The sequence below is a fragment of the Rhineura floridana genome, chromosome 13 (assembly GCF_030035675.1).
Source record: "Rhineura floridana isolate rRhiFlo1 chromosome 13, rRhiFlo1.hap2, whole genome shotgun sequence".
In the NCBI taxonomy this organism is placed as follows: domain Eukaryota; kingdom Metazoa; phylum Chordata; class Lepidosauria; order Squamata; family Rhineuridae; genus Rhineura; species Rhineura floridana.
In genome coordinates, this window is record NC_084492.1 from 11,338,285 (window position 1) to 11,362,586 (window position 24,302).

At 43.3% G+C, this 24,302-nt stretch overlaps 3 protein-coding genes across 7 annotated transcripts in view; 1 reads left to right on the forward strand and 2 right to left on the reverse strand.

Annotated features, from left to right (window-relative positions):
* The window catches only part of DUS2 (dihydrouridine synthase 2), a 49,807-nt gene extending 34,894 nt beyond the window's left edge, over window positions 1–14,913 (reverse strand). The window contains exons 1-7 of one of the 5 annotated variants that reach the window (XM_061594201.1): window positions 14,822–14,868; window positions 13,956–14,182; window positions 12,037–12,179; window positions 10,954–10,999; window positions 9,106–9,197; window positions 5,928–5,971; window positions 812–872 (exon numbers count right to left, since the gene is read on the reverse strand). In XM_061594201.1, coding sequence (XP_061450185.1) covers window positions 812–872; window positions 5,928–5,971; window positions 9,106–9,197; window positions 10,954–10,999; window positions 12,037–12,179; window positions 13,956–14,055 — 486 coding nt within the window. In that variant the 5' untranslated portion in view covers window positions 14,056–14,182; window positions 14,822–14,868. Of the gene's footprint in view, window positions 1–811; window positions 873–5,927; window positions 5,972–9,105; window positions 9,198–10,953; window positions 11,000–12,014; window positions 12,180–13,955; window positions 14,183–14,375; window positions 14,482–14,821 lie in introns of those variants that run through there. The other 4 variants (XM_061594204.1, XM_061594202.1, XM_061594205.1 and 1 more) reach the window with 4 other exon arrangements.
* Window positions 14,914–15,376: 463 nt separating this feature from the next.
* On the forward strand, window positions 15,377–19,716 carry DDX28 (DEAD-box helicase 28). Its single transcript, XM_061594406.1, has one exon. It carries the CDS (start codon window positions 15,486–15,488, stop codon window positions 17,157–17,159), a length of 1,674 nt encoding a protein of 557 aa, XP_061450390.1. The 5' UTR covers window positions 15,377–15,485; the 3' UTR covers window positions 17,160–19,716.
* Window positions 19,717–22,014: 2,298 nt separating this feature from the next.
* LOC133369149 (galanin receptor type 1-like) overlaps window positions 22,015–24,302 on the reverse strand; it is a 29,962-nt gene continuing 27,674 nt past the window's right edge. Inside the window, exon 3 of the mRNA XM_061594083.1 lies at window positions 22,015–22,332. Coding sequence (XP_061450067.1) covers window positions 22,015–22,332 — 318 coding nt within the window. The remainder of the gene's footprint in view (window positions 22,333–24,302) is intronic.

Consider the following 24,302-nt stretch of genomic DNA (forward strand, 5'->3'; position numbering starts at 1 on the left):
ATGTATTTTTAAAAAAATCTTAAAAACAAAACACCTTAATAACAATTACAACACAGGTGCAGACTGGGATAAGCTATCTACTTATATCTTGCTCTCTCTTTTGGAAAGTGCAAAACAGCTTATGAGAGGCTTCCCCTGGTTTCCCACCCAGATCCTGAGCAGCTATGACGATGCTCCCAGACTATGCATTGGCTCTATAATGTTATCTGCATAAGGAAGCGGCTCATGAATCTTTTGGAAAAGAGGAGACAGTTCAACATCACCATGTCTACACAAACAGAGGTGAAAGGGCAGCTCAAAAGGCTAGCATGTAAATTTAGTCTAGGGCACCGTAGAGATTTGCTTCTTTAGAAGGCAACTAGAAAGTAAAACAAAAAGGACATAACCTGAAGCCTTGCACAAGCATGTTCTGCTGAAAAAGTTTAATTGGTGTAAGGCCATCTTGGTATTCAGCATAATTAAGATGCTTCACCACATTTAAGCAGAAGCCATTTGGGCCCAGATGGAAGCACATCCAACTTGATCTTCACAATCAGATGGTACAACATTCCATGTATATCACTTTACAAAGAACAGGTTTGAGAGGTCTCTGCTGCGAGGAATTTACAGTCTAGACCCAGGCAAAGAGAGGCAATGCTCAGTGGGAAGAATGTGTGATTACTTCAGGTAAATGTATTTTGGCTTAGTTATAATAGGATTTTTACAGCATTCAGCACATCACTGGCACTAGATGAATATGAAGTAGAACCACAGAAGATGCCTGGTCTTTAAAGGAAGGGGAAAAAAAGTAGATGGACAAGATTCAATTTACCTTAGTGGAATATTCTTTGGGGCATCCCATGTTGACATCAATGCCAGCAACATCATTCTCTCTGAAATGCCAAAGACAAAAAGGAAACTTCATATGTTATTTAAAAGATTTACATACTGCTTAATTGTTTGCATTTCTAAGCAGTGCACAAAAAAACACAAGCCATACTTAAAATAAACAATAAAATCATCACAAAAACATACACCTTAAAATGGCTGCTGGAACAAGAAAGTTTTCATCATGCATCTGAAGTTCAACAAGGGAGGGTGCCTGTCTAATCTCAGTTGAGAGAGTGTTTGACAGGCTTGAGCCCACTATAATGAACGTGCAGCTTCTAGTTGTTACAAGCCGTGCATTTGAGCCATGTTGGACCACCAACAGAGGCGCTCCCAAAGATCTCAGTGATTGTGCTGGAATATAAGAGATCAGGTGGTCCTTAAGATATTCTGGACCAAAGTTGTTAAGGGCCTTGCTATTAACATTAAAGTATCCAAAGTGGACATGTTACTTATTTCAAAGATTTATATACTGTCTTTGAAAACATATCTCTCCAAGGTGACTTGCTACAGCAATAAGATACAAAGTGATTACCGGCCTCTCAATTGCAGGATGCTAACAGAGACACTGGGGGACCGGGTGGACACAATGTTAAAAACTCTCCCCAGCTCTGGTGTTTCCACTGTTGTGATCCTTACAGAGCCCTGCAGCAAATAGCCCCCCAGCCCACAAAGCTGTGCTGTTAAGCACCACCAGATATAATTGCCACTAGGGGGCAGCGCTTCTCTTCATCCATTCATTGCCACCCTGGGCTCCTGCTGAGAGGAAGGGCGGGATATAAATCAAACAATAAATGAATGAATGAATAATATCCAGGCCAAACAGATCATTGCTCCCGGTTTGTCTCTAAGAGAGATGCTTGAGGGTAATTATGTTCAAGCCACTCCCAAGCCCTGTGAGGTTCCTGCTGCTGTCCTTATGGAGTCCACAACATGCTATGGGAAATTAACATGCATGCGTGCACGCACATCCCTTACTGTGACATCCCTAGAGTCCCACACAAGGACTTGCCTCCTGGAAGTCAATGGGTAAGTCTCCCAGCCTGTTCCCCCATCACTTTATATAAAAGTCCACGATAATGGACTGGATGAGAGCTAATAAACTGAGACTCAATCCAGACAAGACTGAGACACTGTTGGTGAATGCCTTCCCTGCCCAGATGGTGGATGCTTACCCTGTTCTAGATGGGGTTACACTCCCCTTGAAGGAACAGGTTCGTAGTCTTGGGGTTCTTTTCGATCCTTCCTTGTCTCTGGAGGCGCAAGTGGCCACGGTGGCAAGGAATGCATTCTACCACCTTCGGTTGGTAGCCCAGCTACACCCCTATCTGGACAGGGATGACCTCGCCTCAGTTGTTCATGCTCTGGTAACTTCTAGGTTGGATTACTGTAATGCGCTCTACGTAGGGCTGCCCTTGAAGACAGTTCGGAAGCTTCAGATAGTGCAAAACGCAGCAGCCAGACTGCTGACGAGGACCAGCCGGTCAGCGCATATAACACCTGTTCTGGCCCGTTTGCACTGGCTACCTATTTGCTTCCGAGCCAGATTCAAGGTGCTGGTTTTGACCTATAAAGCCTTACACGGCGTGGGACCGCAGTATCTTGTGGAACGCCTCTCCCGCTATGAACCGACCCGGTCACTTCGCTCAGCGTCTAAGGCCCTCCTCCGGGTACCAACCCATCGGGAAGCCTGGAGGACAGTTACTCGATCTAGGGCCTTTTCTGTAGTGGCCCCCAAATTGTAGAATAGCCTCCCCGAAGAAATACGCCTGGCGCCGACGCTTCTATCTTTTCGGCGCCAGGTTAAGACCTGGCTATGCTCCCAGGCATTTTAAAGCGTTTAATGTTACAATTTTAAATCTCTTTGTTTCAGTTTATTTATTGTGATATTTTGTATTTCTGTACTTTTAATCTTTTGTACACCGCCCAGAGAGCTATTCGCTATGGGCGGTTTAAAAATGAAATAAAATGACTTCCGGGAAGGGTGACTTAGCCTGTGCCTGCTTTTGAGACGGGCTCCTGCCTCAAAAGAAGCTTATTCAGATATATCAGTCAGTTTTTTCTTTTTTTTTTTGACTGATTAAACTTCTCCCGGGTAGGGAGAAACGAAGAGATTAACCTCAAAGCCTATTTTTGTTGGGACGACCAGATCTCATTAATTTATGGGACGAGGTCCAGCCGACGAAGGTGGGACGGATTTTCAACAGCAAGCTCTATCTGTTAAAGCGAACGTTCATCTTATCTTCTAAGAGAGAACGCACTAACAGGCAAGCACCCTTCCTTCTATATTTTTCTTTTACTTGACTTAAATTGTTGCTGTTTAAAAGAGATTTGCCAGATTGATCAGTTTTTGACATCTCACTGGGGAGCCATAACTTCTCTCTGCTACGCACTAATTAATAGCTTATCTCTGTTTTTGTTGCAAAAAGCTGTCCTGGATTTGCATTCTAAAGATATACACAGAAGAGGGATTTCTATTCCAGATTTTTATTTTGAAAAATATTATACTATTTTGAGACTACTCTCTTTTTGGTCTATTTTATTTTGACGAATCTGTTTCTTGACGATTGCCATTAATTGTTTCGATCCTGGGAACTGCATTTTGTTTACTTAACTATTGGAGAGATAAGGCTGTCTGCTCTGTTTATACTGTGATGTCACCAAGTTTGGAGTATTAACCCAATTGTTGCTGAAATAAGAAGTGGTTTTCCTATATTTTTCTTTTAAAATGGCAATTAAGAAAGTGGCTGAAAATCTGGAAATAACTATGTTTCAGAAAATAATGGATGAGATTGAGATAACGAAAATTGAATTGAGTAAAATGAAGCAGGAGATTAAAGATATAAGGGTCCCTGTGAGAGAGGTGACCCTGGAAGGGGTCCCTGTGAGAGAGGAGACCCCGGAGATTGGAACAGGGGTCCCTGTGAGAGAGGAGACCCTGGAGACTGGAATAGGGGTCCCTGTGAGAGAGGAGATCCCGGAGATTGGAACCAACGTGGAACAGGAACAAGATTTGGAGTCTATGGACTTTAGAAATAAAATCTATTGTTTGGAACTCAATGTTATCTCTGAAGAAATGAATGAAGATTCTAGAGATAAAGTTATCAATGGCATGGATAATCTTCTGGACTGGAATGATGTGATGGAGCCCAATATAGAGAAAATCTATGGAATTAACTCCAGCCATGTGACAATGGAAAAACTTTTAAGAGATGACCCAGTGTATTTTGAAAAAAAGAACAGAGATATGATTTTACAGCAGTATTTCAGCAACCTATTCAGAATGGATGGCAAGAAAATATTTGGGATAGAGGTAATTCCCATCAGACTCTTATTATATGACTATGGCTTTGACAGCAAGATCATTATGGAATACTGATAATGGAAGATTGGATATTGAAATTACTGGACTTAACAAGACTACTGAAGATGGAAGATGGAAAATGGAACTAATAGAGATAATAGAACAATGGCTACTGAAATTATTGAACCTAACAGATTCTGATGTGATGGATTAATTGAAATGTTTATTTTGACTATGGTTATGACAATAAGATTATCATAATTAGTAATGAGATGGATTAATCGATATGCTTATCTGGAAAAAAAAATTGATAGATATATTTCTTAAAGAATTGAAACCTCTCTTTGACTTTTTGTGGAAAGAATAAAGTAATGTTTATGAGATTTGATGATTAAGTAAGATAACTACTGGAGGAAAGTGATTTTGTAATATGACTTAAGAGACAGGATTGTTATATATTATAGACTTATAACTGATTTGATCTTTGACAAATGGGAAGTCAATATTTTACTCTTTATTTTTTATTTTTGTTTTTTTTTTCTTTTTTTCTTTTTGTTTAACTATTTTTGATTTTGTTTTTTGTCTTTGAATGTTTTATGATTTTGTCTTGTATGTTTTATGAAAATCTGAATAAAAATTATTGAAAAAAAAAAAAATGAAATAAAATAAATAAATAAATAAAATGAACTGCCACCTTCACGTACTGAGCAAGAGACAACTGTAGGACTCTTGTATAGGTTCAATATGCAAGACAAGGCCAGAACACTGGGGTGAAATATGTTATCCTAGAATCCACCCAGTTCAGAACACTTCAGGAATTGAACTCAAAAAATATATTTAATATAGTAGGGCATAACAACCAGAACTAATAGGCATTTGATAAGAAGTAAAAAGAACATTCTAATTCAATGTAACTGATTCCTCTTTTCAACAACAATCCTAAACACCAGCCTTCAGCCTTTTCTCTCTCTCTCTCTCTGATCTCTACTAACTCACTCTTCTAAACAACTAATTTCTTGTCAAGAGACCCTCCATACCTGCCATTCACTCTGACTTTCCAGCTCACTCTCCTGCTGTTACATCTGTTACAAGTAACAGAAGGCAGGAGTAGGAATCTCACACGTGGGGGCTAAATGTTACTCACCTCTCTACCTGGCCTCAGAACTCTCACCAGGCCAGACACCACTGTGGAGTATGCTCCACACACTTCTCATGTGGTTTTGCCTTGCTGGGAGGTGTCCTTGAAGTGCGATCATACCTTTTGCTTTCGTGGTTGGAAGGATGTGGGTGTGCATGGAAATATCAGACTTTTGCATGGCTAGAACATAGCTTAGCATATACAGGTATGGCTTAAACCCACTGCTCTGTCTACCTGGGCCTCTAGCCACATGGAGCACCGGCATGCAGGCCCTGGGAAGTTGCCCATAGGGGAATAAGGCCCTCAAACTCAAAAGAGTTCCCCAGCCCATCATAGGGTTCCCTCCAGGGTACTAAAATAAACAACCAATTCAAGAAAGCAACACTGCACAGTGACCTAAACACATTATTAGGTCATCACAAAAAGTAAACTCTTGCTCTGTACTGTTTTGCTTGGTATATGTGTAAATACAAGTATGGTATGAAGAGAATGGGGGAAGCGAGTGAGTAGCAAGACAGTAATGTTTGTGGTTTGTGCACAACTTGGCTGATTATGCCAAGCACATCTTCAGCAGGTCCCCAGAGGAGAAAAAAAAAGAGACATCTGACAGATACTTACAGAAGTTTGGCTACTGCCAAGGCTCTCTCAGCATCTGCTGTTCCCTGAACGAGCCAGCAGAAAGGAGAAAAAGATGGAGACAAGATTTATTTTTACATTTTAGATATTAGTATCTTGCGCTCCCAGAGATGCCCACAAGTAAATTAAGACAATAAACATCAATAGAAAAGCAGAGGAGAGCAGCAACAGCTCAAAATGCAGTATGCACCTTTCAAAAAAAAAAATGGATGGAGACCCGCAGGCCTGGGGACCAAATGTGCCTCGTCTGACCTCTCAGGACTCTCCCAAGGTCACACCCTTCACTGGCCTTGCCTTACACTCTCCTGGCATGTTTTGCTGGGTTGTAATATCTCATTGAACCATGAGAATGCCTCTTGCTTGCCTGGATAAAGGAAAGGGAGGGGTATGCGAGTGTGTAGAAACTAGCTACTGTACAAAGGTAACATTCCCATCTGTTGCTCTGCCCACCTTTGTCTCTAGCCACATCCACCATTCACATGTGGCCCCTGGAAGGTTGCCCAAAAGGGAATGTGGCCCTTGAACTGAAAAAGTTCCCTACCCCTACAGTGTGTGTCCTTTAGCCGACTGGTGAACCTTCAGGGTGAAAATTCTTCCTTCTTTCAGCATGCCTTTGCCTTGTGAGGTTTCCTATCACTCGTATACACAAGGTCCCAGGTTCTACAACAGGTAGGGCTGGGAAAGACTCTGGTCTGAAACCATGGAAAGCCACTGTCAATTAAGTGTTGACAACACAGAGCCAGATGGACTTCCTACATTCCTAATCCATTTTCCTTTTGTGTCATGTCTTTTTAGATTAGGGACTTTTAAGATTTTTTTTAGTGATCTGTAAGCTGCTCTCGAGAGCCAGCATGGCATAGTGGTTTCAGTGTTGGACTACAGACCTGGGAGACCAAGGTTCGAATCCCCACACAGCCATGAAGCTCACTGGGTGACCTTGGGCCAGTCGCTGCCTCTCAGCCTCAGAGGAAGGCAATGGGAAACCACCTCTGAATACCGCTTAACACGAAAACCCTATTCATAGGGTCGCCATAAGTCAGAATCGACTTGAAGGCAGTCCATTTCATTTTCAAGCTGCTTTTGGAGCCTTTTGTGGAGAGAGGATGAACAGCAGGATTTAAATAAATAAATAAAGCAGCGCTTGGCTTTTATCAGCTGCTTTGGATTTGGTTTTATCCACCATTCTTCCTTATTGTTTTACTTTAGGAGGATTGCATTTTGTTAAAAGAATAAATAAATTAAAATATAAACAAAATGCAATCTTCCTAAAGCAAGGCAATAAGGAAGAGCGGCAGATAAAACCAAATCCAAAGTAGTAAATTAAAAGCCAAGTACTGCATTATTTACTAAAAAAAAAACAATTTGTAAGCTGCTTTGTACATCCTTGGGATCAGAAAAGTGGGATCAAAAATAAGTCTCAAACAAAGGCACAAACATGGGGGAAATCCCACATGGATAACTGAATTACATCCTTATAGTTAACAACTGGCCTGACAGCCACAGGTGACCAGGAATCCCATGCAGGCGAGTGAGGAGACTGACCATTCTGTGTGTCCCTCATGCCAGCCTGATGCATTTCTGCAAGTTAAGCTAATCTAAAGGGCAAAAACAGGGCAGGTCAAATGGGACTCTTTGGGCTTGGAGAGGGACAAACAAGCTATGCTGCATCTTAACTCCCTTATTTTCTATTGGTCTTGCCCACAGAGCTCAATGTAACTTACACTACTAAAATACTGGTGTAACTAAAGACAACAGAAGGGCAGAAAATGAAGATTTACAGTGCCTCCCTCGGCCAGCTTAATTTACACCAGAGATATCCTGGCATATCTGCATCCTGGCTTAGCTGCTTGGAAATAATAATCATAATAAAAAAAATGAATACAAACATATAATTAAATGGGAGATAAAAACTACTCATGATCTCATTGAAACTTTTCAAAACAATGTACTTTCCTCATTCTCTTTCCTTCTACTCCAGTGACACTGCAAGAGAATTCATTTAAACCAACTTTAGCAGTTTAATAGGCCCAGCCCCATACAGGCTTAAAATGCAGTTACTGCTGTAATACCTTACATGGTCTGCTTATAGTATGCATAATGCTAGACTGCAAAAAGTTCTTTTAACAAAAGGTTTTCTCTGCCCCCCCTCCTGTGTAAAGCAGTGAGCCTCTACGAGAGTTTTGTGGCAGAGTGCAAAGAGATGTCTGGGAAGGCAGCAAAATGCTCAAAGATAGTAAACAATAAGCAGCTGCCAGAACACCATTTAAGGTGTTCCGTTTGTTGGTCGGTCTGACAGAGAGAGCCACTAGAACCACCAGGGAGCATACCTGGGTAAGTTGACTAGTTAAGCTAACTAGTCGTTGACAAAAAGGGTAGCTGGTCACACTTGCTGTCTCTAGCAGGTGGCACATAGAGTTGGCACGTAGAGAAGGCAGCTGATAAGGCCATGCGAAAACGGCCCCTCTCTGATAAAAAAAAGTGTATAAAAAGCTAAACCACTTTAGGCTCAGGACCCATCTCCGACTGGAAGTGGTCGAAGAAGGTCTCCAAGAATAATGATTCCATCTATGTTATCTGATGGGTGAGATGTATTTTGACATGTATTTTCATGTACTTTGTAACTTTGGCTCTGTAACAAGACTTTGAGTTTAACGCAGTCCTTTCATCTACTGCAACCTAATTAAGTTGTACTTTCAAGGTCTTATACTTTGATGTTAAATGAGTATATACAGCATCCTCTTTCTTGCTGATTTGTATTCTTATTTTCCATTTCTGCTACCATGCCTAACACCACATAGAACGCATCTTAATAGTTGTAGTGTGCAAGATATGAATAAACAGCATATTAGAAGAATATTCTACTGTCTGAAGTATGACTCCCAAACAGAAGGTTTCTGATGCCTCCCAAGGCCCAAGAATCCTTGAGTGAGGTCTCTATTGATAATCCACCTACTTTTCACAGCTGCTGATGGAAACCTGTGAGCTTAGGTGAACTAACGTTCAACTTATAAGGACTCTGAGTAGGTACAGATAAAGGGAGAAAGCAAGAACCCTTGATCCTGTGCATTCATAGGAAAGAGTATCACAGGACATCTAAAAAAAATTAAATACCATAGATCCTATTTTGTTAGCAGATAGTTGCGAACTAATTACTTCCTACCATTTGAAAGACAACACAGTCCTTTTCGCGTTCACAGGTCCTGAACACAACTCTGTCATTGGGAGCAACAAAGTCCACTGTTCCAAGCACATCTGTGGGACAGAAAAGGGAAGCAAAACAACACAAGCATCACACCAGGGGCATCCATATTTTCACTCAAAAAGTTTCAATTCTAAGATTTTAAGAGACAAAAAAAATTGCTGTCAGATTAAAAATATGTAAATTGTAAAGACAATTGGAAGGCTTTCCATTTTCCCAATTAAATTGTTGGGTGTAACATTGTTAGATTAGAATCATGGGCATCACTACCGGGGTGCGGAGGGTGCGGCCCGCACCCGGGTGTCACCATGAGGGCGGTGACACCCAGAGCCGCCCCGCCTGGTGCTGTTGCCCTGCAAGGCTGCTCCAACTCCTTGGAGGCGGGTGGGCGGGCGGGCTGGCGGGCGAGCGCGGGAGCAGCATCGGCGGGGCAAGGGAGGCGCGCTGGCGTTCCCAGGCCTTCTCCGGCTGGGTGCCCCTCCAGCGCTTGCCCTCCTAGGGGCATGGACAGGGTGGCTGGCCTCGAGTGTGCGCGCATGCACGCGCACGCCCAGCCACCTCGTCCATGCCCCTGGGAGGGCACGCACCCCCCCGCTAGTGATGCCGCTCATTAGAATTAACTGCAATGGTCTTTGGACTAAGCAATAAAGATTGTTATAAAAAGACTATGATTAAGCTCTTCCAATGCATTACAACACAATTAGAACTCAAAAGAATAATCACAATAAAAAAAATCTTTCCCCAGCAAAGCCCTTCCTTATCTATAGAAACAATCCTGCATAACTTGTAGTCTCCACAAGTTGACTCTTGAATCTTCAGTGATAGCAAAGAACATGCGTACATTTGTTTATTTCATTTACAGGTTTATTAGTTTATAGTTGGAGTTCATAATTATCTACACAACCATTTGACCAAAGGACTTCAAACTAGACCTGTGCTGAAATGCATTCTGGTAGATAAGGTGCTTATGGGGAATATTCAGCAGTCTGTTGGATGATTGTCTAGCAAATTAACTACAACAGCAAGTAATAAACTTCAATAAAAGTACACTGGAAAATATATAATGCGGAAAATGTTTACCTCATTATCTAACAGATGCCACCTAGAACATCCTATTAGGTATCTCATTTCAAACACAACTCAAATACATTAGGTATCTGGAGGAAATGTTAGGAATTTGTTCTAAACAGAAGTGTCGACAATCAGTCAAAAACACAATAAATCAAACATCCCTTACTAATCTAAACAGCCGTTACCCATCTTTTGTTGCAGGGTCATCAATTATTTTGAAATCTTTTATGAGAGTGAATAAGCGTTTGGCTGATACAATTTACAAACTTGATACTGCACCCTTGTTTGTAACATCCCTGCAAAAGCCCCCAGTATTAGCAATGGTCAATTTCTTCTTCATATGCTTAAAAACAATGACATTTTATAGAAAAACCTCCCTTGCTTGTTGTGAAATTGTTCAAAGACATGAAGCTTACCCACTTACTCTTGCAAAATAAAATAATTATATCCAACATTTTAATCTCAGAACTGGGATTTAATGTACTGTATATAATCACATGTCATGTGGTTACAAAGATTGCCTACAATCTTGTTTTGTTAGTTTTCCTTAGTTTTCAACATTTACAGACAAAATGTTTTGTTTCTTTAAGGGATGAGCCATCTAAACGAAAACTGCAGAGGAAAACTACTAAAAAAAACCCATAGGGAATCTTCTTAAGAAAACAAAACTGGGAAAACCCATCTACAACTTCACCTTATATGTCCCTCAAGTGATCTAATATATAAGCAGATACTTGCCATTTACAATTCTCTTGCACTGAAGCATCTTTATGTCAATCAGCTCCTTCAAGAGTAAAGGCAAAAGTTACAAAAATGCATTGTCACAAGCTCAAGAGAGAAAGGTATGTTCATCTATGCAATGGCAACTCAATTGAACAGAAGGAGAAATGCATATAAAGGGTGAAAACAAAATCCCCTCCTCCCTGCAGTACAGGGAAACAGACCTTAATCATGATTTAGACTGACCCAGGTTTCCATTACCAGAATCCAAAAAACACTTTCAACAGTAGACTCCAGCCTGATTCTAACCAGATTCAAGTCAACTCTCTGATGGAAGAACAGTGTGGCAGGAGCTGCCCCGTCCTCCGAGCCTGGACATCGTCACCATTTCTGCTCCTAGATCTGATCTGGGTGGGGAAGAGCGCCTTTGAGAAGAGACTGCTCATTATCAAGAGCAAGACAGCCAGAACCACCACTGACATTAGTGAGGAGTCGCTGATCTTCTAGACTGCCAAAGTCGGCATAGACAGATCTATATAACTGTGCTATAAGAACTGTACTTATTGTTGTAAGCTGTCCTGGGAGCCTTTGGGGCTAAACGGCAAAGTGTAAGTGTCTTAAATAAATAAAATAAATAAATAAAGGTGAACCCTGGTTAACATTTAGCAGTGCTCTGAGTTTACGTTTCCTCTTTACTGGTTAAACCAAGATTGAGGAAAAGCCACTTTCACACAACATGCTAAACTGTGGTTTAATGCTACATGCACAAGAAAGGAAGAGCCACCACAAGCCTTCCTTGGACTCATGCACTCTCCTCTCATCTCCTGTGTGGCAGAAACTCCAAACTTTGGCGGCGTTTCACTTCACTTTCTACAAAACCCAGGGGCTTTGTGGAAAAGCTTGTGGCTTGCTGCTCCCAGCGTGGCATAGCCAGAGGCGTGGAGGAGCAAAGGAGAGAGTCTTGAGCAGCAGGAACAGCACACTACTTGTTTGCAGTCAACTCTAACAAAATATTAATTGTGGCTTAATGCAACATGCAAGCTGGGAAAAGTTTGAGCAAAACAGAAAGATTCTCTTGCCTCAGTGACTCAGCCACCCTACCTCACAGTATACAATGTCAGCACCATAATCCAACGCCAGAAGCCGCATTGGTAGGGTCCCAACTCGCACCATGGGGGCCAATATGATCTTATTTCTGAAACACAGCGACGTTGTGCTCACTATCATAATGTTTCTTGGATTGTCTGAAACCAAAACAGTTTTTTAAAAATATGCATGACTGATAAATAACTGCAAAGAAAAAAAGACAAGCTGTAACAATAGTATCTGCTACTTCAGCCATGAAGCAGCTCACAGTGAGAACTTACATAGGAGCTGGAGGCTCCCTTCCCTCCTCCCTTCCCGGCTATCAGTCAGGCCCCGATCCATGCACTTCTCCCTCCTTCTGAGCAGCCTTCTGGGCAGCTAGCCAAGCACTTTGGCAGCTTTGAAGTTCCTGCCTGTTCAGTGTCTCCCTCTGCTCCTCTGGCCCTGACAGAGATCGGGGTGCACGAGAAATCTTTCCATTTCAGCGGGTCACTAAAAGAACTCTGTAACTAAGAAGGCACATATGTGCTTCTTTCTTCCCCGCCTTCTGTTCCAGTCTCTTTTCCTTTTTTGACTTGTCTCTTAGTGAGCCTGAGGCTGATATTTATTTGTAAACCACTCCACAAATCTTTTTGGCTGAAGAGCGGGGCAAAAATGCTTCTTAGTATTATTTCTCTTAATTTTGCACTAGTCAGACCTCATCTACAATACATTAAGGACACAGTTCTTTAAGGACATAGACAAATCAGAAAAGGTTCAGAGGAAGGCAACAAAGACAGCCAGAGGTATGGGGGGGAAAGTGTATGAAGAAAAAACTTGAAGGAAGTATGCATGCATGACTTGGAGAAGGCATGATAGCACCACTGATGATCTATTATATCTCAAAGAGCAGAGCTTAAGTTATAGGAAAGTAGATTTTGATAGACAATTAAAAATGATAAGAGCAGTTCCACAATGGAACTAATCAACTAGGACAGCCTTTCCCAACTAGTGGGCCACCAGATGTTGTTGGACCACAATTCCCATCTTTCCTGAACACTGGCAATGCTGGCTGAGGCTGATGGGAGTTGTGGTCCAACAACTTCTGGTGGCCCACTAGTTGGGAAAGGCTGAAGTAGGAGAACAGGCTCACCCTCACCAGAGGCCTTCAAGCTGAGGCGGGAAAGGCATCCGTTGGGGATGCTCCAGCTCTGATTTTCTGTCTTGGGCTGCAACCCAATACATACTTACCTGGGAGTAAGTCACATTGAACCCAATGAAGCTTACTTCTGAGCAGACATGTGTTGGATTGCAGCCTTGGATTAGGTAGACTACAGGGCCCTTTCCAACTCATAAGAATCTATGAAACTATTGCAGCATACATTTTAACATCTAACCCAGGGATTCCCAAACCTTTTTCCCCACGGACCACGGAAAATTATGGAGGATCACGTAATGATTCTTCTGTCTGCTGGAGCAATTGTAATGGGTTGTGCTAGGTGCGGTATGCTTTTTAGTTGTATTTTATTGCTTCTTCTATTTCTTATACATTGTATTTTATTTTACAATTTGAATTCCATAGAATTCACATTGTAATACAACAACATATAGTAAGAAATATAAAAGCAGTCAAAAGAATTAAAACTTGATGTGAAATTTGGACAGTGAAAACAGCAGATAAGAGAAAAATCAACTCATTTGAAATGTGGTGTTGGAGGACAGTTTTGCACATACCATGAACTGCGAAAAAGACCAGTAATTGGGTGTTAGAACAAATTAAACCAGAACCATCACTAAAAGCTAAAATGATGAAACTGAGGTTATTATACTTTGGACACATCATGAGAAGACAAGATTCACTAGAAAAGACAATAATGCTGGGAAAAACAGAAGGGAGTAGAAAAAGAGGAAGGCCAAACAAGAGATGGATTTATTCCATAAAGGAAGCCACCGACCTGAATTTACAAGATCTGAACAGGGTGGTTCATGACAGATGTTCTTGGAGGTCGCTGATTCATAGGGTCTCCATAAGTCGTAACTGACTTGAAGGCACATAACAGCAACAATGAATATTTAATACGATGGATGTGCCTTTTCTCATCTTCAACCACAAATTCAGACACAGCTGAATGAACCACAAACTCACAGACCACCTGAATGAAACTTTCCAGTTTGGGAACCCCTGAAATATCCAGAGAGGTAAATGTGTTGTTTTGTTTGCCAAAGCAAAAACAACAACGGGTTGTATCTGGTTAAGTCATACTCAAGAGTGGACCCACTGAAACCAGTGGCCTCAAGTTAGTCATGACTAACAGAACTCCACTGATATCAATGTAAGTCAGTAGTCCAATACAAACCAAAATGTTTTGTTGTACCTTAAAGACTAAACAAATTCATGATGGCATAAGCAGCCCATGAAACCTCCAGATGTTGCTGGACTCCAATAAAAGGTCACTGGATGATGTACCAGGGGAGGAAGAGCTTAAGGCAGGGATGGGGTGGGGTGGGGGTGGTTCCTGCTGGTGATGTTGGACTCCAACTCCCATCAGCCCCAGACAGCGTGGCCAGGGGCCCAGGGATGATGGGAGTTTCAGTCTAACATCTGGAGGGGAGCAGGTTTGTAAAGGCTGGCTCATGCCACTGTGAACTTCTTAGCCTTTAACGTCCCACTGGCTTCAATGCGTCTACTCTAAGCACGGCTAACCTTGGATCCAGACCTGACTTAGGGAAGCCTCCCCTTGCCTCTCCCCCCACCCCTTTCAAAGCGCTACAGAATGGAGGGGGGGTTACTTGAGGCAAATTCAATTTCCAACAAACTTACCACGCGCCAGAGTCAGCTACCGCGCATGCGCACCCATCCAATCCGACTCCGGCAAAAGTCGACAGTACGTCGTTTCCACCAATTCCGCCCTTTCCCGGGATGCATTTTCAATAGATATAAAAATGTAGAGAGACACATACTCTCAGTTTCTGAGTGCAATGAATGTAAATGTACTGCCTTCAAGTCGATTCCGACTTATGGCGACTCTATGAATATACAACCCTTTTAAAAATACAAATGTTTGTTCTTTCCATCCAAAAGTTAGGGCTGTCCATAGAAATCAGTGCAGACTTTACGATGGCTGCGGTATCTATTACTATAAGGTTTTAGCTATAGCCGTACCACAGCAATACAGCGTCGCCACTCAAAATCCATAGATAATCCATAAAGAGTCTTTTTTTAATGTCCACCGGGTCCTTTATATGTCAATGAGATAATCATAACTGATAGCAAAGTAAGGCCGAAAGTGTTACTCTAATTTTCTTTCTCTATGGCGTTTCAACCCTCCATCCCCTGAACTCGGCGTCACCAGATGGCGTCACCAGCCCACGACTCCACAGTGGTTACATCCCTCACTGACTGGAACCCAACGCGGGCTTAAGGCGTCATCAGCACGCGACCCTTAAAGAGGAATGCCCGCTCGGCTTCGAGGAGGCTCCGACTTATGGCTCTTTCCGGCTGCGGGGCTCGTCAGGCCGCTTGGGCCGGCGCTCCGGACCGCTTTTCCCCGTGGCTGCGCCTCACTGTCCGCCGCTGGGTGGTGCGCCCGGCCTCCGGAGTGCCGCCCCCCCAGGAGGCGGCGGCGGAGAGCGTGGTGCGGATCCCGCGCGCTTGGCAGCTCCACGTGGAGCGGGCCGTCTCCAAACCCAAACGAAGATGCGGCCCCGCAGCTGCGGCCTCCGTTCCCCAGAGAGGGAAGCTTCTGCTGCGGAGCCGTCGGCAGGAACTGAGTCAAGTGGCTCGCCAGACGGTGGGGCGCTGGGACCAGCCGCGCCTGGTCTCGGGCGGCTGGAAGCATCGCTTGTCCCAAGGAGATTATTTCCAACTGGAGCGGATGCGCCAGGAACCGCCTGGAGAACAAGACCCCGAGGCCGCCACCGCCTCTTTCCCATCCCTGGGAGTGGCTCCCCAGCTGGCCTCCACCTTAGAGGATGTGCTGGGCATCTCTAAGCCCACCGACGTGCAGAAACGTGCCATCCCTGCCTTGCTGACGGGCTGCAATGCGCTGTGCGCTGCCGAGACGGGCAGCGGGAAGACCCTGGCCTACTTGCTGCCGCTTATCCAGCGGCTCTTGCAATCCCCGGACTTAACCCGTGGGACCGCTTCTGCAGCCTCTCCCCGCTCCTTGGTGGTACTGCCTTCTCGGGAGCTTGCAGGACAGGTACGGAGCGTCGCCTCTTACCTGTGCACTCCACTGGGCTTGCAGGTGAGGGAGATTGGCGGCGGCCGGGGCATGTATGCTGTTCGGCGGAAGATCCGCACTGGCCCTGCTGATCTCCTGGTGGCCACACCAGGGGCACTGTACAAGGCCTTGCGGGGGAGGATGTTGTCCCTGGTGAAGCTGCGCTGCCTGGTGTTGGATGAAGTGGACACCCTGCTGGACCCCACATTTGTAGATCTTGTGGAAGATGTGCTTCAGCAGGCCCTCCTTGCCACCAGCCCCAAAGAAATTGAGGATGTTTGGGATCCCAAAGCCCAGCTGGTGGCTGTGGGAGCCACCCTCCCAAAGGGGTTGGGTGAACTGCTGGGGAAAGTCAGTGATGTGGGCAGCTTCAGCATCCTGACTAGCTACAGTCTGCATCGTCTTCAGCCTCATGTTGAGCAAAAGTTCATGCGCCTGAAGGGCAGTGACAAGGTGGCGGAGCTGCTGCTGCTCATCAAAGATCGAGGGCCCTCATCTGGTGCTGTTCTGATTTTCTGCAAGGACGCCAGCACTGTCAACTGGCTAGGTTACATTTTGGAAGACCATAAGATTAAACATCTCCGCCTGCAAGGACAGATGCACGCACATGTGAGAGCTGGCATATTTAACGCCTTTCAGAAAGGCCAAAGCAACATCCTGATATGCACAGATATAGCTTCCCGGGGGCTGGACACTACCCACGTGGAGCTAGTTGTCAACTATGACTTCCCACCAACGCTGCACGATTACCTGCATCGGGTGGGGCGAGTTGGCCGCACAGGCAGTAAGTTCCCTGGGATTGCAGTCAGCTTTGTAACGCACAGGTGGGATGTGGACCTTGTCCGGAAGATAGAAACGGCCGCTCGTAAAAGGTCTCCACTACCAGGCATGGATCCCATTGTTAAAAAATCGTTGTCTAAAAAGAAAAAGAACTGAGTCTCACTAAAGGATTCCCACTTTAAGCAGCATTTGAACAGGTGCTGTTTGACCCTGCGTTTCTAGAGAAAATGCAGTCAAACATTCTGTATGTTTGGGTTGAGGACGTGTGCAAAAGAGCAGCCCAGCCAAAGATGTGGAAGCCCAGCCAAATAATCTTGTACTAACTAAAGCCACAAGCATAAATGACCATTGATATGGAATTGTCTGATTTTTCATGTAGATTGATGCTTGTGTACTAGGAAAGCAAATCCATCATGCACAGGAATGGAATATTTTGTGCAATTCCCTTCTTATTTTTAACCAATAAAAGCCAGTGCATGGCCTTCTCAGAAACAATGGCAGCTTAGACCTGATGCACCCTCTGTTTCTTGTGTTAGCCAAGCTAGACAGGGCAGGTAGAGAATTTGGGTGTACACCTTTCCAATATGCCTTTCTTGTCCCTTCTTCTCTTTGCACATTTTTTGTTGACACATGAGCTGTAGGTCAGCGGCGGAATAGATGTTTTGCTTACAAAAGGTCCCAGGTTCAGTCCCTGCCATTTTTGGTTAAAGCTGAGAAAGACCCCCCCATCTCAGACTCTGGAGAGCTAGTGTAGACAATACTGAGTATTGGTAACTTCCTGCGTTCCTACGTATTTGAAGCCAATAGGTTAATTTAAGGCATAACTAAACTACTCCATTGATTTCAATGGGACTTCAGTTCAACTGACTGACTGGATCTAACCCAATATCTGTATGTGTCTTTGTGCAACACTTGTGCATACTCATTGCAAGGCCATCTCTCAGTAGTCCTGATGCAAGAGCCACAGTGATTGCACCAGCATTAATAGAAGGTGGCCTTGAAATGACTTATGTGACTCCTGTTATCCCATCACAATGTATTTTGGCTATTCATCTGAAGGCTTGATGCCTGCACTAAATAGAACAATTTTCATCCTGGTAGCCTTTTCAGTTAGCCTTGTCTGCAAAGAAAACACCTAGAAGGTAATATAAACGGTAACTATATTGGTTCTTATAGAAGCGAAAACTATTTAAAAATGCATGTTGCAGGAAAAAAGGCTGTACGGATATTTAGGAGAGGATATGGGTTATGTCTGTTCAGCACAGAGAGCAAGAGAGCTTGCTTCTTTTTTGCCCAGCATGGAAATGCAGCTGCCAGCCCACAACAGGCTGGAAAACATCTTGCAAGTCAGTAGACTCCTTTCAGCATGAGCTTAGCAAGAGGTGGTTCACTGCAAATGTTTGCAAACTTAACGGGTTTACTTCAATGAGGATTCAATCGTATACCAGCAATTAATGGACAATTTGGGACTTTGCTGCAACCCCACCCCTGAATTTTTTGCAGTATGGAAAGTGACAAGAAAATGCACTTGAGGTGATATCATGTAACCTTTGCGCAAACAAATCAGAATGGATGCTCAATAAGCAGCGGCTGAATGACCTCTGTGCAAGCTTTGCGGGGAAAAATCAGGAAAACTGCTCAATAAACCAGAAAGACAAATGGCCACCCAGATCAATTGGACCTTCCTCTTCCACACCCATAGCAGTTCTGTCACCCCATTAGCGTAGATGGGACATAGTGGTATGCGCATACAGGAACATCACAATGCCCCTGCCCCCATAGTGTGGAAAGTCAGGAGCAATTCCGTTTGTAGCTTGCAGGGGAACAGCAATGACTGGAGAGTGCAGGGAACCACTCATTTGGGAAACAGCCTAAGAAGAGTTCTTTATAACTCAGAAGCTGTCTTCTGGTATTGCCAGTTGCACAGACTGGTTTTGTAAAAGGTATTGTCACTATTGCCTTGACCTTGACAGCTCTCCCTGTTGTTAGAAAAGTCACTTAAATAATGCAGAAGGAGGCCAGAGAGAAAAGTCCTGGTAACATTTTACTGAGCAAGCTGAACAAAAACTATCCTTTGAGGAGTAAGGAACTGAGAAATTCTGTTTTCCAGTTCAGGCCTTGTAAATAGCAGGCAGACATACAATTAAACATACAGAGTAAAACTCCCTCAGAACTTGAGTATGTGCTACCTTACTGAAGATCATGCCACTTTGCCTGCTTACTAAGCAATACCTCCACCTGTCCTCTTCTTGGCTAGTTGCGTTTAACACCAGCAGAATTAACTGTTCAGTTTCAAACTGAATGATCCCTGCTCTTGCACTTCCAACACTTCTATTGTTAGGGCTAAAAAGCACTGAAATTAATCAGATATTAAGTCATATAATGTTTTGATGTAGTGTTTTCCAATTTTGCACAGCAGAGTGAAATAAAACATTTCTTTGCATTGCAGACTAAACAGAATGGCATTTTTCATGTTCTTAACAGCAACACAATGTAGCAAGAATGCACAGCCCAACGATTAACAGATAAAACACAGTCATAGAGAATTTGGCAATGAGCAAAACCATTTTTTAGACAAGAACATTAAGCAGCCTCACTGGGTACAGGCCATGCCTCTGAACAGAAACACAGGTTAGCGCTGTAAGGAAATCAGTGTTAAGCTCCTCAGTCCTAAATCTTCAAATCAAAGTGTGCCAAAGGGCATTTCCTTAATCTGCATTCTACGAATGGAAGAAGGAATAATTTTCTATTCCACCCTGTATTCATCGCATGCAGCACTGTTTCTGTTCTGCTGTACAGTAGTTCATCTTCCACCAAAAACTACATTATTCATCTCGCTGCCCATTGTGGCAAAATTATGGAAATTAGTAACTCGGTAGTTAATTGTGTGAGCCACATCATTACACTGTTTCACCCCATTCATTTCAATGCACAGCAAACTCAGTGCAAATGAGGGGGGAGACGTCATCAGTTACATATCGTTTGCGGACTGAAAGCAACAACAAGGTGAATATTGATCATATTTGCTGGATTGATTTCCATTCTGGACATGGGAAGTATTGGCACCCAGCTATTTCTACTGCCTTTTCCATTTTTGTCAGAATTCTCCAACGTTCCTGTTTCATGCTGTGTTGACTGTGCTTCTTCCATTCTTCCCCACTCTCTATTAATTCTTCTTGCCTCTCCCCTCCCCTCGCCCTCATGATCCACTCCAGGGTGCTTTTTTCATCTGTTGGCCAGGTGTGGTCTACACATGCAGCAGCAGAATGGTAGAATCCTCAGTGGACTGCACCACTGCAGGCAATAAGTGGAGGGCGCCATTTTTTATTGCTCCTTATATACCCAAGTTTTTTTCCCTGCAAGTAAAGAACTAGGCCATCGAGAACAAAGGTTTGGTCCCAGTCCACTCCTTGCAGTGCTAGTTTTCTGAATCCTGCCTGTGTTTACTTAGTAGGGGAGCATTCAAAAATGCAATTCCTCCTCTTGCAGTCTGACGTAGTACAGGCCGTTCTACCATTTCAGGACTCTGTCACCACCTTGCCATCTCTTTCTGTCGCAGCAATTGACCAGGCCTTATTCTGACAACAGTGAACATACACTCCAATTGTGCTTACTGACTGGTAATTGTCCCTAGTAAATCATAGTCCTTTGGGTGATGCTTTTTTTTTTTTAAAAAAAGGTGTGTTTCTAAAGTTTCCACTGACATGCCGCCACACACATGAATGGGTAGTGTCTATACAGCCATTTCTGAAGAAGCATAGAGAAGATTTCTGCTTCCTGCAAATCAAAACTTGTATTTATGTATTTGGAGATGGGGGAGCAAGTTTCTAGCCCTTATGGCAGTGAAGATATACTTAAAACCACGTAGGCAGTGCCTGCTGAAACATCAGAAGCCAGTGAAGTGGCTGAAATAGATTTCCAGTGATTGAGAATGAGACATCAGGGCTCCACCTAGCTCTTTCCTATTACTATCCAACCCAGAACAAATTATACAAATTAGTTTTTAAAAAGCACAATAAATTATACAGTGTAATTATGCAAATATACATAATATGTAGAAGGGGCAGAATCCAAATTTATCTTGGCACAGAATTTCAGGATATTTGGCTCATGCAGCACACCACCCAACCAAGATACAATCAAGAATGCCTTTCACAAATGACTTGATAAGAGGTTGTGGAGAGGAAAGCAGGCCTTAGCACTATAGATCCGTAGCAGTAATTTTTAAACAGACATTTTAATGCCTTCCAATGTGTCTTCCTTCACCATCTTTTTATCCTTATTCTCTGCCTCTGCTAAATAGACCCATTTTGCACACAGGCATATCTTTTTTAAAAAAACATGCACAGATATGCATATGTCTGTCCTACTTCACAAAGGGCAGCTCTCTCTTTGAAGAGCTGTGAGGTCCAAGTCCAGTTTAAAGATAAAGAACCCTAAGAAGGGAGATGAGGTGAGGGGGTTTGAAGTTGCCTGCTAAGAGTTGGCACTGGGACAGCAGAATGAGCAGGCACACAAGTCACTTGGCCACAGTCTTCCCCACTATGGTGAGATATACTATACGTGAAATGACAGTACTTATTTTTAAAATTTGTATCTATACATATAAATTAGCATCTGCAAAATATATGCACATACGTACAATATATGCACATCTGCCTTTCCTTCTGTCCTTTTTGGAGGTGATGCACGACCTCTTTGGGCAGCGTGTAAGTGCCTACCCTAGGCTCAGTTGTAAAGAACACTTACATCTCAGCCTGTAGCAGCTTTAGATGGCACCTCTTCCTATGATGGAAGCATCTCAGACAGCTGTCCCTCTGAAGCCACAACTGTGTACAATCATCAAAACGGCAGCAATAAGGAATAGACAGCTCTGGTGAGCATTAATAATGCCACTGATGAGATGTACAGATCATGAGATGAATCTGTTTCTGCACAAGGTATTTCTGTACACCATTGCAGTGTCTTATGTTGGCTGACAGCACTTACTTCCCCCCCCCCCTGCCTTGTTTCACACGTTGGTTATCGAGGGAGTGGTGGAAAAGTTCTCCATGCGGATCCTAACCAGCTTTTCTGCAGGGGCTGGCTGGAAGGGAAACTTGCATGTGAAAACTTGCTGGCAGGCTTTGCGGAAATTCTCCGACAGGAAAGCGTAGATGATGGGGTTGATGCAAGAGTTCCCATAGGCCAAGCAGTGTGAGATGATGCGGAAGGTGAAGGAGATATTGTTCAGGGGAAACTGCCCAAACTCTGCCCACATGGTGATGATGTGGTGTGGGAGCCAGGAGATCAGGAATACGGCAACCACAAGCAGCACGGTTTGAGCTGTCTGGGAGGAAAAAGCAAAGAGAGAGGTTTTAAACACACAGCCCATTCAAAATGTGGCCTGACTATTATACAGAATTGCTACCAACTAAAGCAGAGACTTAGCCAAAATTTGGGGTTGCATTATCATGGAATGCTGTTCTGCAATGGGCAAAAATAAAGGAATCTGCATTGCTTCCATTGCAAACAGTGTAAGCCAGCCTCTCCCAACCTGGTCCCATCCCGATGTTTTGAACTACAACTCCCATGAGCTCCAGCCAGCATAGCTAATGGCCAGGGATGATCAACCAACAAGTTTATTACAGTCATAGACCAGAATAAAATAAGATAAATATCATTAAAAAGATAGAATGAGCAATACAAAACCACATTGGACAGTTAAAATCTCATTAAAATTCATTCAGATTAACAATCAGCTTAACAGTGTTCTACAGCGAATAGCGGCTGCACAATAATTAGCTACCTTGAGGGAAATCTGTGGGAATTGGTCCAATAAAAGAAATTCAACATAAGAAGCCTCATCCTTACCAGGAATGTTTCGTATAATTGGGATTAGTAGCTCAGTTCGAAGGTCACAGTAAAAAGGGCAGGATAATAACACATGGCCCACTGCTTCCACTGCGCCCTCGCCACAAGGACAGACCCTCTCCTTATAAGGAATATTATTAAATCTTCCCTCCAGGAGGGCCGAAGTTAAGATATTAAACCTGGCCAGCATAAAAGCTATTCTAAGTTTTGGAACAGTCAAGTTTGTTAAATGTAGGAATGACCTTGTATTTAATCTATATTTTGTTGCCATCGACTGCTGGTTCTGAAAATCATTGTCGAGGATTCATTTAGAAATACTCTCTTTTGCCTTAGCATAGCCCAAATTGAGGATCATGGGAACAGAAAACCCAGACTTAATATTTTGGTATTTAATGATTCCTGCCATTTGGAGTGGAAGACGTTGGTTAATGTATAGGTTGCCAAACCGACTGGAGCAAATATCATTTTTAACCAAAGATTAATTCTACAAAGCCAAATACGGGATGATGACGGTTGTAGTCCAAAACATCTGGAGGGCACCAGGTTGAGGAAGGCTGGTGCAAACTGTTAATGTACTTCTCAGACGTGGTTAATTTGTGTGCAGTTGCACAGCAACACAGGTTTGATAGGCTTTTATACTGTTATTTTAATTTATGTTTAACTTTTAGAGTCTACCTCCCCCAAAAAACTGTCCCACCCCCCATCCTCCTTATAACACAGAAAGCAAATGACAAAAATAGCACATGGTAAATAAGCAGATGAATTTAACAAGCCCTTTGTATAAAATAAATGCAACCTCTGTTTACAACCAATTACAAAACAGAAAGCTATAAAAAGATACTCCAAAATGGCCAGAAGATGCTCACTGAATATGAATCTGGATGGTCTTTTCACTACTGGTATAATAGCCCAGTCCCATAACATGTTCAATGGAAAATAGTTGCAATTAACTGGTGTGTTTGGTCAATGGGAAGCCTACCCACATGGCTGTTTTTAAGAGTCTAACATCCCATTAATTGGCTTCTTTTTCAGGCAGGCTTTCTCTATGCATGCCTTCTTTGTTTTCTCTCCTTTTCCTATAGTTTCTGGGCAACAACAACAAAAGCACAGCTAGTGTTTGCTAACAGCCAGAGGTCTAAGAACTCTGTACTGTAGGCACTCAGCTGTGACACCATTGTGGGCAAGTTGCTCGAATCATGGATCTGCAGAGTCTCTTACACAGGCAGCGGATACAAATCCGGGACTTGCCTCTGAAATTTTTAACTCCCATTAGCGAAATGCCACTGTGAAATTTGATTAGGCTGGCTGGAGATGGCTGCTAAGAGGTTTCTGGTTGGCAAAGGAGCTGCAGGGATACTGAAGTGCTGGAATCATGTTGTTTACTACTGCTCCTATCTGTTCAAACTTGTATATTGATAAGTGTATGACGGCACCACCAGTACATGT

Bases quoted from the DNA above. Each gene is read 5' to 3' on its own strand.
- DDX28 (XM_061594406.1), top strand. From the start codon at position 15,486: ATGGCTCTTTCCGGCTGCGGGGCTCGTCAGGCCGCTTGGGCCGGCGCT.